This window comes from Podarcis vaucheri, assembly GCF_965113315.1.
Source record: "Podarcis vaucheri genome assembly, chromosome: 16".
Classification (NCBI taxonomy): Eukaryota; Metazoa; Chordata; class Lepidosauria; order Squamata; family Lacertidae; genus Podarcis; species Podarcis vaucheri.
The window spans coordinates 26,694,232-26,707,985 of NC_138754.1; the positions used below are offsets into that span (position 1 = coordinate 26,694,232).

The following is a 13,754-nucleotide window of genomic DNA, read 5'->3' on the forward strand; positions in this document are numbered from 1 at the left end:
TGCACAAAAAGACAGTCACCCACTGATGAGTTACAGAAACATTTAAGTATATTTCAAAACAACACAACAGGCTGAGCCATACAGGTTGCTCCACTGCTTTACAGCACCTTCCTGCAGACAACCATTAACGCATACTAGTTCTCAAGCTCATATCCCTTCGTTCAGAAGGAGAAACAAAAACAATGTACATTTTCCAAACAAAAGAAGTTCAAGTGGCAATGTTTTATAGTATTTCATTACCGACACTTCCCTAGTAAAAACTGTAAGTCATAAAAAAAGATTTTATTGAATAAGAAAGGGGGGGAACAAGGCTTCCTACGAAAGACTATATCCATCCATTTTGGAATGTAAACTCTGAGCAGAAATAAAGAGCTCAGTTCACATTTTTAGAAGTCCCTGTTGGGTGCAATCAGTATGGCCTGAAGGGAGAAGAGTAGCGTGGCGATCCCCTGCTTTGGTATGGAGAATCGCGACTCCTTGAACCAGAACGGGAGCGCGAGTAGCCATAGCTGATGCTTCTTTCAGGACAAACTCTGATATAGGATGTTTCACCCTGGAATTTAAAACAGAGAAAACCCAAACATTGGCATAACATCCTGTGGTCAACGTTATGAATGAATGAATGCCAAAAATGAAGATCAGGAACCAATGCACAAGTGGCTCGAGGCTGGAGATAGCTTTTTTTCCATATATACGTAAGTAGGAGTCCATCTACTGCTGCTGCCTTGGGCCAGCTCTGATCTGGCCCTTGAGGGTCTACAGACGAAGGGCATGTGTTACATAACAGCTAGTACGGTGCAGGTATTAGTAAGGCAAACACAGCCATGTTCTGTCCTCATCTAACTAAGAAGGGCGAAGATGTCGATAGTTTCCAACTTTTAACTGCCAGAGGGAAAGAGATGTAATCTAGTGGAGTCCTTCAGCATAGTTGGGAGATGCCTTGGTGAACTGTCTCACCAGCTCATCTTAATTTAATTGTATCTCAGCAGCTCAGGTTCTGAAGGGAAATCCCACAGCAAGCAGCCTCCAGCTGTGACAGAGGGGGTGGTTGCAGCAGATGGAAGGTGGTTGCAAGAGAGGTAGCAATGCCCCAAGACGGGGGGGAAAAACTGGTTTATGGCAGAGACATCATGAGACCACCATAGGAAGAGGTTCCATGCATAGGTGGGAATGACTGCTATTGTAACCACTATGGTTACTCATCAGCATCTCTGGGGAGAAGCGTTGCAGTTTGTGGATGCAAGCTCTGGCTGCCAAGGCAAAGGTGAGCTAAGCTTATTCAACAGCCAACCACTAGCAATCTCTGTTCAACTCTTGGTCTGTTAAAGGGAGAATGGCAAAGCAAGTCAACTCGACTTACCTAGAAGAAGACAGAGGCAAGTAAATCCAAATGCTTATTTTTTTTCCATGTAACTTAGGAATGAACCCCAGAAAACCTGGCCTTGGCTGTCAGGGCTCACACCACGCCATCATGGGGCAGGTTTCACAAGGCCTTGACCACTCTTTTAAGCTGGATCCCTAACATGCTACAAGGATTACTATTAGCCACCAATTCCGAGACTATTGCTAGACTGTGCCCCCGGAGCCTCTTGAGAGCATCACAACAGGACACGTTAACGCATGTTCCTCCATGACTGGCACAACGCACATGCTCTTCACCCACAGGCAGGGACCCACCTCATGAGATCGGAATTTGGTGTCATCCAGTTTACGCAGTGCGTATTCCATGTCTTCCTTGCGGAGAAACTCAACCACCCCCATTCCATCTTTCTGTACATCTGCATAACATACATCACCAGCTTCACGCATATGATCCTTCAGGTCCTGCCAGCTGCCTGATGGAGGAAGCCCTGAGCAGTGAGAACACAAAACATAAGAGACTACGTAAAGAGATGGCACTTGCGGCTTAGGCTGGGCCGGAAAAAGCTGCACACCCTGGAATGGTCCCTCCAGCGGGTCTGAGACTCCATCCACCACTTCCACAGACTTCCTGCTTATTAAGGATCCAAAGAACAGCAGTTAAGTTCCATTCCTGAGTAGATGAGCCTTTCATTGTCAGCAAGGTGGTCCCCTAGGTAGGATTCAGAGTTCTGGGCTTTGAAAGGAATCCTCCTCCTGTTGGTCCAAGGTAAACTTAACATCACCCCTAACTCTGCCTGGGCAGCTTGTACTCCACATACGACTTAAGTTACTCAGGATCAGATTCCCATCCAAGAATGATAGTCCCCTTCTAACAGTATGAGTTTTGATTCCAATTTGGGTCCTTGGGCAGCGAAGCAAGGATACCTGTGTTTAACTATCAGCATCAACCTTAAGTAAAGGCAAAGGTAAGTGGCTCCCCTGTTCCACATCGCATTCTGGAGACACTAGAACACTGCTGCTCCTAGCAGTTTTCAAGAACGCTTCACAATACTCTCTAGCAATGCACGTTCTCCCATTCATGCCAAACGTCAAAGAGATTCCTCCAGATATCCTCCCTGCCCTCCCAGGCTTCTGTGGTTCTGGGGTTCAACACTTTTGTTTTCAGGTCCTGATGCAAAGCTGAAGAGATTGCAATTCAGTAGTTTCCTCACAGGGAGCAATCACATTTTTAGCCAGGATGCCACAGTACCATGCAGAGAAGCACCAAGATAGGTCACTGTACTTTATTTAAGCAGTACATGGGAATAAACATGTTTTTTTTTTAAAAAAATGAGTTTTGTTTTAAGTGGACCATTCCATAAAACTGGTCAGGGAGTGCTGAGTTTTCTCCAGAGATTTGATCGCCATGGCAAAACCTCCAAAATACATCCACTTCTCTCCAGCAAGAGGTATTTTTCACCTGTCTCTCCCAACTCACTAAACAAGACACCTACTCCAGATATGGCAAGGTTCCTCTGAGGGATCCACAAGGTTATTAACTGAGGGATCTAATTCAGGTTATTTTCTCTCATAATAAGCAGAAATACTGCACAGCAGCAGCAGCTCAGGCAGCTCTTTAATGCTCATATTTTTGTCTCAGAGAATCATTTGCTTTTAGGAGACCCAGTCCTCCTGGCCCTGCACACTACAAGGATCTTCTTCTTTCCCTTCACCCTCCCAGTTGCCCATTTCCAAGTCCATTGAGTTCATGCCTGCCTACAGGTGGAGATGAGATTTATCTTTTGCTCACCATTCATTCACGAAGTTGAACTCCAAAAGCAAATTAAAATAGGCTTCCTCTGTTAATTGAACCAGAAAGCTGTCTTCTCCTCTTGCAGCTCTGAAAAAACTCCTTCACAGGAACAGTTTTCTTATTAAAGAAGAAACCCTGTATTATGGAAGCAAGGTGCTCCTTCTCCCCAATATACCAAAACATGTAGCATGGCATCAGGATGGCTCCCAGCCAGTATGAAGTATGGAAGGCAACATACCTGAAACAAGGACTCGGAATTCAGAACGCCGTGAAGGAGGGCCATTCCTCCCACGAGGCCCCCCACCAAAGCCACCCCGTCCTCTGGAAGGTTTGGGAAACTCAACACGAAGGCGACAGTGACCATAATCATAGCCATTCCTCCCATAAACTGCATCTTCTGCATCTCTGTGAACAAATAATATATGCATGAATTTAGCATTGCCCAGACAGAACAGGAAAGGTACGAAAACAAGAGAAGAGTCTTTTGGCACCTTACAGACTAACACATTTTGTTGCTCCTTAAGGTACAAAGAGATACTTTGCTGTATTTGTTGAAATAGATTAACCCTCTGGAAAATGAGTACTCCTAGGAACTATTGTACTTTGAAACTTAAATATATAAACATTTAGATATAGTAGGCTGGAAAAAGTGGAGAGGTTCCCAGTTTCTAAGCTGGAAGATGTTAGCACTTGACATTTATGAACAATAAAGTTGTTTCTAGCTTTGGAGAAAAGTCACAGGATGAAACATACTGACTGGACACAGTATTCACCATCAGGACGCAAAATGTTGCAAACAATAAAAAGAATTCTGAACATTCATGCCTTACACTTACAACAACAGTTAGCATAACATAGCACCAGGGAGTTCCTATTTATTTTCCGAACACCAATTACTCTGCTGACTTTCTAGTCTCCCTGGAGTAAAATCAAGAAGGTGGCAATCAGGTTAAAAAACATTAGTGCCCAAGGCACCTTTGCTCCAGCTGTTTCAAAAAGCCATTGTCAGTTACACAAAGAAGGCTACTTTCAAGAGATACAACAAAATGAAGAAGCTTCTCTGTAAGCTTATGAGCAACAAGAATTCCACCAGCAGACTACTTTCTACAGATCAATTAGCAATGTGCCAAACACTACTTTGGGAACCCCTGCAGCCTGCTTCTTTATGCCAGCATATTTTTTGTAGTTAATCTTCATCCCTGATGTGGTAACCCAAAAAAGCCCTTCACTACACCACTTAAGGGGTTGTGGGTGTGACTTTTGTGTAACTGGACTAATTTCTGATGCAGTCCAATCCTCCATTCCTCAGATTAAGGATTAATGGTCTGTTATCAGTCATATATGCTGTGGTGTTGAGCTACGCATTGCATAGACGTCTATATTTGAAGAAAATGACTAAGACATACTAACAAGAATTTGCCAGAATCAGAACAGTACATATTTGTAAAGCAGATTTAATATATACATGATCAACAGTTTGGATTTGGATTTGATATCCCGCCTTTCACTCCCCTTCAGGAGTCTCAAAGCGGCTAACATTCTCCTTTCCCTTCCTCCCCCACAACAAACACTCTGTGAGGTGAGTGGGGCTGAGAGACTTCACAGAAGTGTGACTGGCCCAAGGTCACCCAGCAGCTGCATGTGGAGGAGCAGAGACACGAACCCGGTTTCCCAGATTACGTGACTACCGCTCTGTAAAAATGAAGGAAAAACCCCCTTTCCATAGGATTTAATGATGTTTTAAAATATTATATATTGCATTTTGTTGTTATATTTAATGTGAACCACATTGTGAAGATTTTTATTCTTGAAAAGCAGTACAAAAATTAATGAATTAAAAATTAATTCATAAACATAAAGGCTCCGTTCCAGGATTTGTCAAGAAAGAAAGAAAGGAAGGCAGGAAGGAGACTGGCAACCTACTAAAGATGCAGTGGTCTTTATGTACCTCGGGTTACATATGCTTCAGGTTACAGACTCCGCTAACCCAGAAACAGTACCTCGGGTTAAGAACCTTGCTTCAGGATAAGAACAGAAATCGTGCAGCAGCAATGAGAGGCCCCATTAGCTAAAGTGGTGCTTCAGGTTAAGAACAGTTTCAGGTTAAGAACAGACCTCTAGAACGAATTAAGTACTTAACCCGAGATACTACTGTAATATTAACAGCAGATGAGCCATTCCACAGTCCATTTTACTTCTCCCCCCCCCCCCCGAATAATCATTTATGAATTGGGAAAAGGCACCATCTTATCCTCCATCTTGTTTCTGTGCGTGTTTTTAAATATAATATACATATCACCTTGAATTAGGCAGGATTTGTATCCTGAAAGGCAGAATATAAAGAAACTGAACCCAAGGTGTGGTTTGAAGCAGAGGTGGGCAAACTGTGGCTCCTCCACTGCTGTTTGTTATTGGACAGTCCCAGTTGTAAGCCCCAGCAGCCAAGGATGGTGGGAGTTGTAGTCCAACAATATCTGGAGGGCCACAGTTCCCCACCCCTAAACTAGTGGCTGGTATTCTTGCAAAGAATATTGGTCTAGGTGCATCTGATCCACCTATGTTCTGGAAGGGTCATACCTCAGAGGCAGAACACCCAATTTGTACGCAGAGGATCCCTAGTTCAATCCTTGACATATCCAGTACTGTATGTCCTGTCTGAATCCCTGGAGAGCTGCTGCCAATCTACACAGGCCAGGGCTGAGAAACCTTTTTCACATCAAGAGCCACATACCCTGCTGAACAGCTTTACATGCGTCAAATGCAAAAGCAGACACGCAGCGAGTTACCTTCTAGCAGTTGACCATCTCTACACAAACTAGTCCAACAACATGGGGTTTGGTGAAGGCTGTATTGGATACAATGCAGGGTCTGCTCATTGCCTAGATGGGAGGCTGCCTGAGAAAACACTACCAGGTGTATAGGGCGGTATATAAATTCCAATAATAATAGTAATAATAATAATAATAATGTTTGCCACCTTGGCTTCCATTAAGGAAGCGAGGTGGGAAATAAACATAATACATTTCATATAGATTATTTTAGGATTATAGGCAACTGAGTTCTACTTAGGGAAAGCCCATTGAAACTGATGGACCCAATGCTAATCATGCCTATGAATTTTAATGGATTGTATCCATTGTCAAACTCAATAGCAGACCCACTGAAACTGATGGACCCCATACAAGTTATGTCTGTTAATTTTAATGGGTTGCATCTTATCTTAGTGCTACTCAATAATAGCAGACCCATTGAAATTAATGGACTCTAGGGCAGCCTTATTTTTGTAACTAAATTGTTTTAAGCTGTTTTTAATACTGTTTCAATTGCTGGAACCTAAGGGGGAAGGGTGGGTAATGACAATGTGATTCGGTATTTGAATGACTGGTATTGGTAATTATAAATTGGTACTGTTATTATGAGGCTATTATTGGGTTGTAATTGAAAACTAATAAAAATGATTATCATAAAGAAGATAATGTGACACTGTAAGGCAATGTTTATTTTTATTTGTGTAGCCGAAACCATTCCAAAACAAAACATCTATCAATTTCAGCGGATCATATCCAATGTCAATCCTACTCAACAGTATTCGAGACCTGCTGAAATTAACTATCTTGAGCTCATCCATTTCAACGGGTCTACTCTCTGGAGCATGGCAAATGGTGGATAGCAACCCCCTTATATCATTAATATAAATAATAATAATCTGAAAACCGTCTGGGTGGGTGGATGCAGGTGGGTTTGATTCCCTCCCCCTCTTTCTTTTTCCTTTCTCCTCCTGTGAAGAGGCTGCATCCTAATGCTTTAATGTTATATCTTAATCTTTTAAATTGTATTTTAATCAACTTGTTTTTATTATTGGTTGTTAGCCGCCCTGAGCCTGGCCTTGGCTGGGGAGGGCGGGGTATAAATTTAAAAAAAAATTATTATTATTATTATTATAGCAGAAAGCCAGCATGTGACGTGCCAAAAAGAACGAAATAAAAATAAATTTAAAAAAGGCGGGAAAGGAGGAGGAGGAGAAGGGGGTGAGGCGGGGCTTGCACCTCACCCTGCCAGCAAGATGGAGAGCCCCACATTCACAAAATGCCCAAAATTGGGGTTGGGGGCTCCTCTTCCTCCTCCCCCCACCCTCCAGGCATGCTTGGGAACCCCCCATTCCCAAATATGAGAGATTATTGGGGGGGGTTCTCTACATCTCCCGCCTGAGGGAACCCGGGAACCCACCCGGCCCGCTCCCCGTCACCCACCGGGGGTCCTCGAAGCGGACGAAGGCGAAGGGGGCGAGCCCGCGCTTGCTCTTCAGCTCGATGTCGCGGATGCGGCCGTACTTGTAGAAAAGCTCCTCCAGGTCCTTCTCGCGCACGTCGGCCGGCAGGTTGCCCACGTAGATGCGGCCGTCGCCGCCGCCGCCGCTCCCGCCTCCCCGGCCGCCCCCTCCGGACATGCCGGCCCCGCCGCCTCCGTAGTCCATCATATCCCGGCCCCAGCCCCCAGACATCCTCCCGAGTCCCCCACAGGCCGCTGCAAACGCCTCCGGGGCCTAGAGCCAGCCAGCCAAGTCAGTCAGGCGATTCGGCCTCGGCCGCCGCCCCCTCAGGCCTTCACACGCCGCAAGGAGCAACGTGACGGAGGACAAAAAATGAGGAGCGGGGGGAAACCGCAGCTTAAAGGGGAGGAGGAGAGAGAGGCAACGCGCCACCGAGAAGAGATGGGGAAGTGGGGTGGGGGGAAAGGAACGGCTCCGATGCAAACCCTCACTCCGAGGGAGGGAGGGGAGAGCACGAAAGAGCCACCGGATGCGCATGCGGCGGCGGCTGCAGTTTGCGCATGCGCGGGTTTCTGTGGGCCAAGGGTGCCTCCAGCGGGGCGTCCGGGGATATTTGAGCGGATGCGCTCAGTTCAATAGCGTGATGCCACTTGTCAGGGCTTCAGCACCAAAAGGATCCTGGGAAGTGTAGTTTGTTAAAGGTGCTGGAAGCTGTTAAGAAATAGCCATCGATGCCAGAGTGGTTGCAGCTCTTGAGAGTTCGCTGGAAAGAGAAGGATTGGCCGTTAAACCTCTTTGAAATTGTAGCTTCAGGAAAGGGAATATAGGGATACAGTGGTACTTCGGATTACATACGCTTCAGGTTACATACACTTCAGGTTACAGACTCTGCTAACCCAGAAATAGTACCTCGGGTTAAGAACTTTGCTTCAGGATGAGAACAGAAATTGTGCTCCGGCACCGTGTTAGCAGCTGGAGGCCCCATTAGTTAAAGTGGTTATTCAGGTTAAGAACAGTTTCAGGATAAGAACGGACCTCCAGAACGAACTTCTTCTTCCTCTTCTTCTTCTTCTTCTTCTTATTATTATTATTATTATTTATACCCCACCCATCTGGCTGGGTTTCCCCAGCCATTCTGGGCGGCTTCCAATAAAACTCTAAAATACAATAGCCTATTAAACATTAAAAGCTTCCCTAAACAGGGCTGCCTTAACCCGAGGTACCACTGTATTGTGGGCATCCTCTATCTCGAGAGTGCGCCTCTGGGGATAGCAGCACCAAAGTGACCTCCAGGCACAAGCTCGGGCAGTCTGTATGGGGGTACTGTATGCCCAGATAAGACCCACCCCCTCCGGCCTCGCTGATGTGGTCTAAAGGAAGTCAGAGCAATATGTTTCAGCACCTTTAACAAACAACACTTCCCAGGATTCTTTGGGGGAAGCCATGACTTATTAAAAGCGGTATCACAGTACCTTCCTGTGCATGAAAAGCCAGCTTAGCTATCACACTTGGTGTCTGCTTTGTCCATCACTGATTTTGTTATGTACTGAAGTTCTCAACCTGGGCCAGCAGGGGGATACCATAGATAGTTTTCACTCAGGTCCACATATGCAAATAAGGAATTGAAAGTGACATTCAGTAATTGGATAGTTACAGAAAGTTGTTACTGTTGCCTTGTAGTTGAGCTCTCTATAAGCAGGTTGGCTGAACCCTTCAGTTTAGTTCTGTTCTGGCCTGTGAATAAACAAGAGCTGTTTGAAGAATTGCTGTGCCATCTGATATGTTAACCCACAGCTTAACAGATTTATTACTGGACTTTTGTCTTCCTTTCTGCTCACCCATCAACGAAACCACATTAAGGAGACATAGGAACAGCTGTCCAAACATTGGGGCCTGAGTTTTTAAGTTTTATTTTCCTCTTCCCTCCTTGCTCTTTTTCTCGTGTGTTGTATTTTTGTTTATTAGAATGTAAGCCTGCAGGTAGATAGTGTCTTGTCTTTATTTCATGTAAGCCGCTCTGGGAGCCTTTTTGGGCTGAAAAGTGGGGTACAAATGCTCTAAATAAAAAAATAAAATAAAAAGGCAAGCCTGTAGTGCATGCAGCACGCACGTGCCCCTTTGGGGCCTAGTGTGTTGCACATTTCCAAGAAGGATGCCTGCTAATGAGCTGCCCTTAAGTGACATAATTGAAATCTCAAGACAGAGTAAAACATCCATGATCAAAACTAAAAATTTCCAGCAATACTTGCTTCAGGCCCTGTTGGGGATGCTTTCTGATATCCTGTTTATCCAGCAAATCTGGTTGAAGCCTCGGTAGACAGCATTTGCTCAAGGCAGGTAAGATCAAAGTGGCCCCCATAAGCAACCTTTTAAATATGTTCCAACTTGATTTTAGCTTTTATTGCTGATTTACCTGCCTTGTTGTTTTTTTAATGTTATATGTTTTGTTTGGACTCAAATTTTATGAATGTGAAGCTTTGCCTCTATAGGCATCATTTTAAAATTACTTTTGCTGAACCACATTTGCCGCTTTAACAATTCCTTGTGCTGCAGCTGGGGATGGGCAGTAGATCAAGCATCTGCTTTGCATGCATGACTGCTGGGAGGAACGAGGCAATAAGAAATGCCATGGTGCATCTGTCCCAGCAAAACCAGACGCCTTCATCTGTTCCAGCTGCAACAAAACATGTCTCTCCTGTATCCATCTCTACAGCCACAGTAGGCACTGTAAATCTCTAACAGTTTGACTTCAGTCCTGAAGGTGCACTCTTCCATTGTTTCCTGAGACAGGTGGATGCCCACCAGCTGACCCTTGACTTCAGAGCATTGAACAGCATTAATCTGTTACCAACAGAGATTGTTGATATTTGCTTGATTGCACAGTTAAAATATTGAACTTGCTCCAGCAGGAGACAGTGATGACCACTTTGATGGCTTTAGGAGAGGATTAGGCAAATTCATGGCTAAGTTCTGCTAAGTTCTGCTTCCAAAGCTGGAGACAGTAATGCTTCTGAATACCACTTGCTGGAAACTGCAGACAGGCAGAGTGCTCATGTGCTCAGGTCTTGCTTGCCAGTTTCCCATAATGGGCATGTTATGAGGAAAAAACTGCTCCTTTTCCATTATGGGGTACCCAAGAGCCCATAGAGTCCTTTTGTAGGTTCTCTATCGGTAGGGGAAAATAACCGAGACCATCCAGAGAATATTGAGAAGCAAAGCAGCTAGTAAGCCTGATATTTATTAAAGCTGTTGCAACAGGGTGCTCCTCAACACACATGGGGGGGGACCCTAAGTCCTGCGTGCAAGCTCTTATATAGACATTTTAATTTGCCTGCCCTGGAGTCCAAGACCACCCCCAGAAACATCATACATACATCACAGAAGGGGCGGACTACAACAGAAATAATAATAATAATAATAATAATAATAATAATAATAATAATAATAATAATAATTTATTATTTATACCCCGCCCCATGTGTGTTGAACCAAAAATACAATAAAATACAATACAAAAAACCAAAAATACAATAAAATATCACACGTTAAAAACTTCCCTGAACAGGGCTGCCTTAAGATGTCTCCTGAATGTCAGGTAGTTGTTTATCGCTTTGACATCTGCTGGAAGGGCGTTCCACAGGGCGGGCGCCACTACCGAGAAGGCCCTCTGCCTGGTTCCCTGTAGCTTTGCTTCTCGCAATGAGGGAACCGCCAGAAGGCCCTCGGCGCTGGACCTCAGCGTCCGGGCAGAATGATGGGGGTGGAGACGCTCCTTCAGGTATACTGGACCGAGGCCGTTTAGGGCTTTAAAGGTCAGCACCAACACTTTGAATTGTGCTCGGAAACGTACTGGGAGCCAATGCAGGTCTTTCAAGACCGGTGTTATATGGTCTCGGCGGCCGCTCCCAGTCACCAGTCTAGCTGCCGCATTCTGGATTAGTTGTAGTTTCGGAGTCACCTTCAAAGGTAGCCCCACGTAGAGTGCATTGCAGTAGTCCAAGCGGGAGATAACCAGAGCATGCACCACTCTGGCGAGACAGTCCGCAGGGAGATAGGGTCTCAGCCTACGTACCAGATGGAGCTGGTAAACAGCTGCCCTGGACACAGATTTGACCTGTGCCTCCATGGACAGCTGTGAGTCCAAAATGACTCCCAGGCTGCACACCTGGTCCTTCAGGGGCACAGTTACCCCATTCAGGACCAGGGAATCCTCCACACCTGCCCGCCTCCTGTCCCCCCAAAACAGTACTTCTGTCTTGTCAGGATTCAACCTCAATCTGTTAGCCACCATCCATCCTCCAACCGCCTCCAGACACTCACACAGGACCTTCACCGCCTTCACTGGTTCTGATTTAAAAGAGAGGTAGAGCTGGGTATCATCTGCATACTGATGAACACCCAGCCCAAACCTCCTGATGATCTCTCCCAGCGGCCGCATGTAAATGTTGAAAAGCATGGGGGAGAGGACAGAACCCTGAGGCACCCCACAAGTGAGAGCCCAGGGGTCTGAACACTCATCCCCCACCACCACTTTCTGAACACGGCCCAGGAGGAAGGAGCGGAACCACTGTATAACAGTGCCCCCAGCTCCCAGCCCCTCAAGACGGTCCAGAAGGATGCTATGGTCGATGGTATCAAACGCCGCTGAGAGATCCAGCAGAACTAGGAAACAGCTCTCACCTTTGTCCCTAGCCCGCCGGAGATCATCAACCAGTGCGACCAAGGCAGTTTCAGTCCCATGATGAGGCCTGAATCCCGACTGGAAGGGATCCAAATGGTCCGCTTCTTCCAGGCGTGCCTGGAGTTGTTCGGCAACCGCTCGCTCAATCACCTTGCCCAGGAATGGAAGATTTGAGACTGGGCGATAGTTGGCCATCGTGGCCGCATCTAAAGATGGTTTTTTAAGAAGCGGTTTAATAACCGCCTCTTTCAGCGGGTCTGGGAAGGCTCCCTCACGGAGGGAAGCATTCACCACCCCACGAAGCCCATTGCCCAGTCCTTCCCGGCTAGCTTTTATAAGCCAGGATGGGCAAGGATCCAGGAGACAGGTGGTTGGTTTCACTCGTCCAAGCAGCCTGTCCACATCCTCGGAGGTAACAGATTGGAATTGATCCCACTCAACTTGACTAGACAGAACTCTAGCACTCTCCCGCCCCGGCCCTGCTCCCACGGTGGAGTCTACTTCTTCCCGAATCTGAGCGATTTTATCTGCAAAAAACTTTGCAAAATCATTGCAGGAGAACATGTGGCCCGTACTGGGCCCCGATGTTGCAGGTGGTTCCGCTAAATTGTGAACCACCTGAAAAAGTCTCCTGCTGCTGTTTTCTGCAGATGCAATAGAGGCGGTGAAGAAATTCTTCTTCGCCGTCGCCATCGCCACTTGGTAGGCTCGACGTTGAGCTCTAACCTGTGTCCGGTCAGATTCGGAATGAGTTATCCGCCACCGGCGCTCTAGCCGTCTCAACGATTGTTTCATTGCCCTCAGATCCGTGGAAAACCACGGGGCTGCCCGGGCTCCATGCAAGAAATCTGAGTGTGTTGTTTTTTTCTCTTGTCTGCTAGGTTGCTTGACTGAATTACCTGGGCATCCTGGCCACTCCTTTGTTACTCAGTTCCTGAATCCAGGTCACATGCTCACACCCTATTCATCTCTTAAATGTGACCTTAAGACAGGATTTGTGAGAGAGACAATGGGGAGATTTCCCATTTCCTTCGACCTTGCAGAGAAATATTTGAGGTCATTTTGGGAGAGAAAATGGTTTCATGACTTTTCTGTGGGTTTCAGACATGTGGTTTACATATTTGTATGTTACAGGTAGTTAGCTGTGTTGGTCTGCCATAGTCAAAACCAAATTAAAAAATTTATTCCAGTAGCACCTTAGAGACCAACTAAGTTTGTTATTGGTATGAGCTTTCGTGTGCATGCACACTTCTTCAGATACCTATCTGAAAAACTTAGTTGGTCTCTAAGGTGCTACTGGAAGGAATTTGTATATTTGTATGTGTTTGCTTGGTACATTTAAGACCTTAAAATTCTTATAACAGTCATCAGGTGGACCACTGTGAGAACAGGATGCTGGATTAGACAGACTATTGGCCTGATCCAGCAGAGCTCTTCTTATGCGTAATTCCCAGACAGTGTGAGAACTGTCAGTTCACTCCTACCTTCTGCTTTCCATTCTTGAGTCAATTGCTGGTACAGTATATAAAAAAAATCCCACTCAAGCCATTCTTGATGTGTATGTTATTTGCAGTCATACCACACTTATGTGTCACATGGGGGTGTGGCTGTGCTGTAATGCACATTGCAGAGCCACATGATGTTCTGGA

General features: G+C 45.8%; 1 protein-coding gene across 1 annotated transcript; it reads right to left on the reverse strand.

Annotated features, from left to right (window-relative positions):
• Positions 1-26: 26 nt before the first annotated feature.
• On the reverse strand, positions 27-7,973 carry SRSF9 (serine and arginine rich splicing factor 9). The gene is made up of 4 exons (XM_082203475.1): positions 7,405-7,973; positions 3,393-3,559; positions 1,678-1,850; positions 27-553 (listed from the first exon to the last, which is right to left on the reverse strand). The coding sequence occupies exons 1-4, from the start codon at positions 7,653-7,655 to the stop codon at positions 410-412; spliced, it is 735 nt and encodes a 244-aa protein (XP_082059601.1). The 5' UTR covers positions 7,656-7,973; the 3' UTR covers positions 27-409.
• Positions 7,974-13,754: the final 5,781 nt, after the last annotated feature.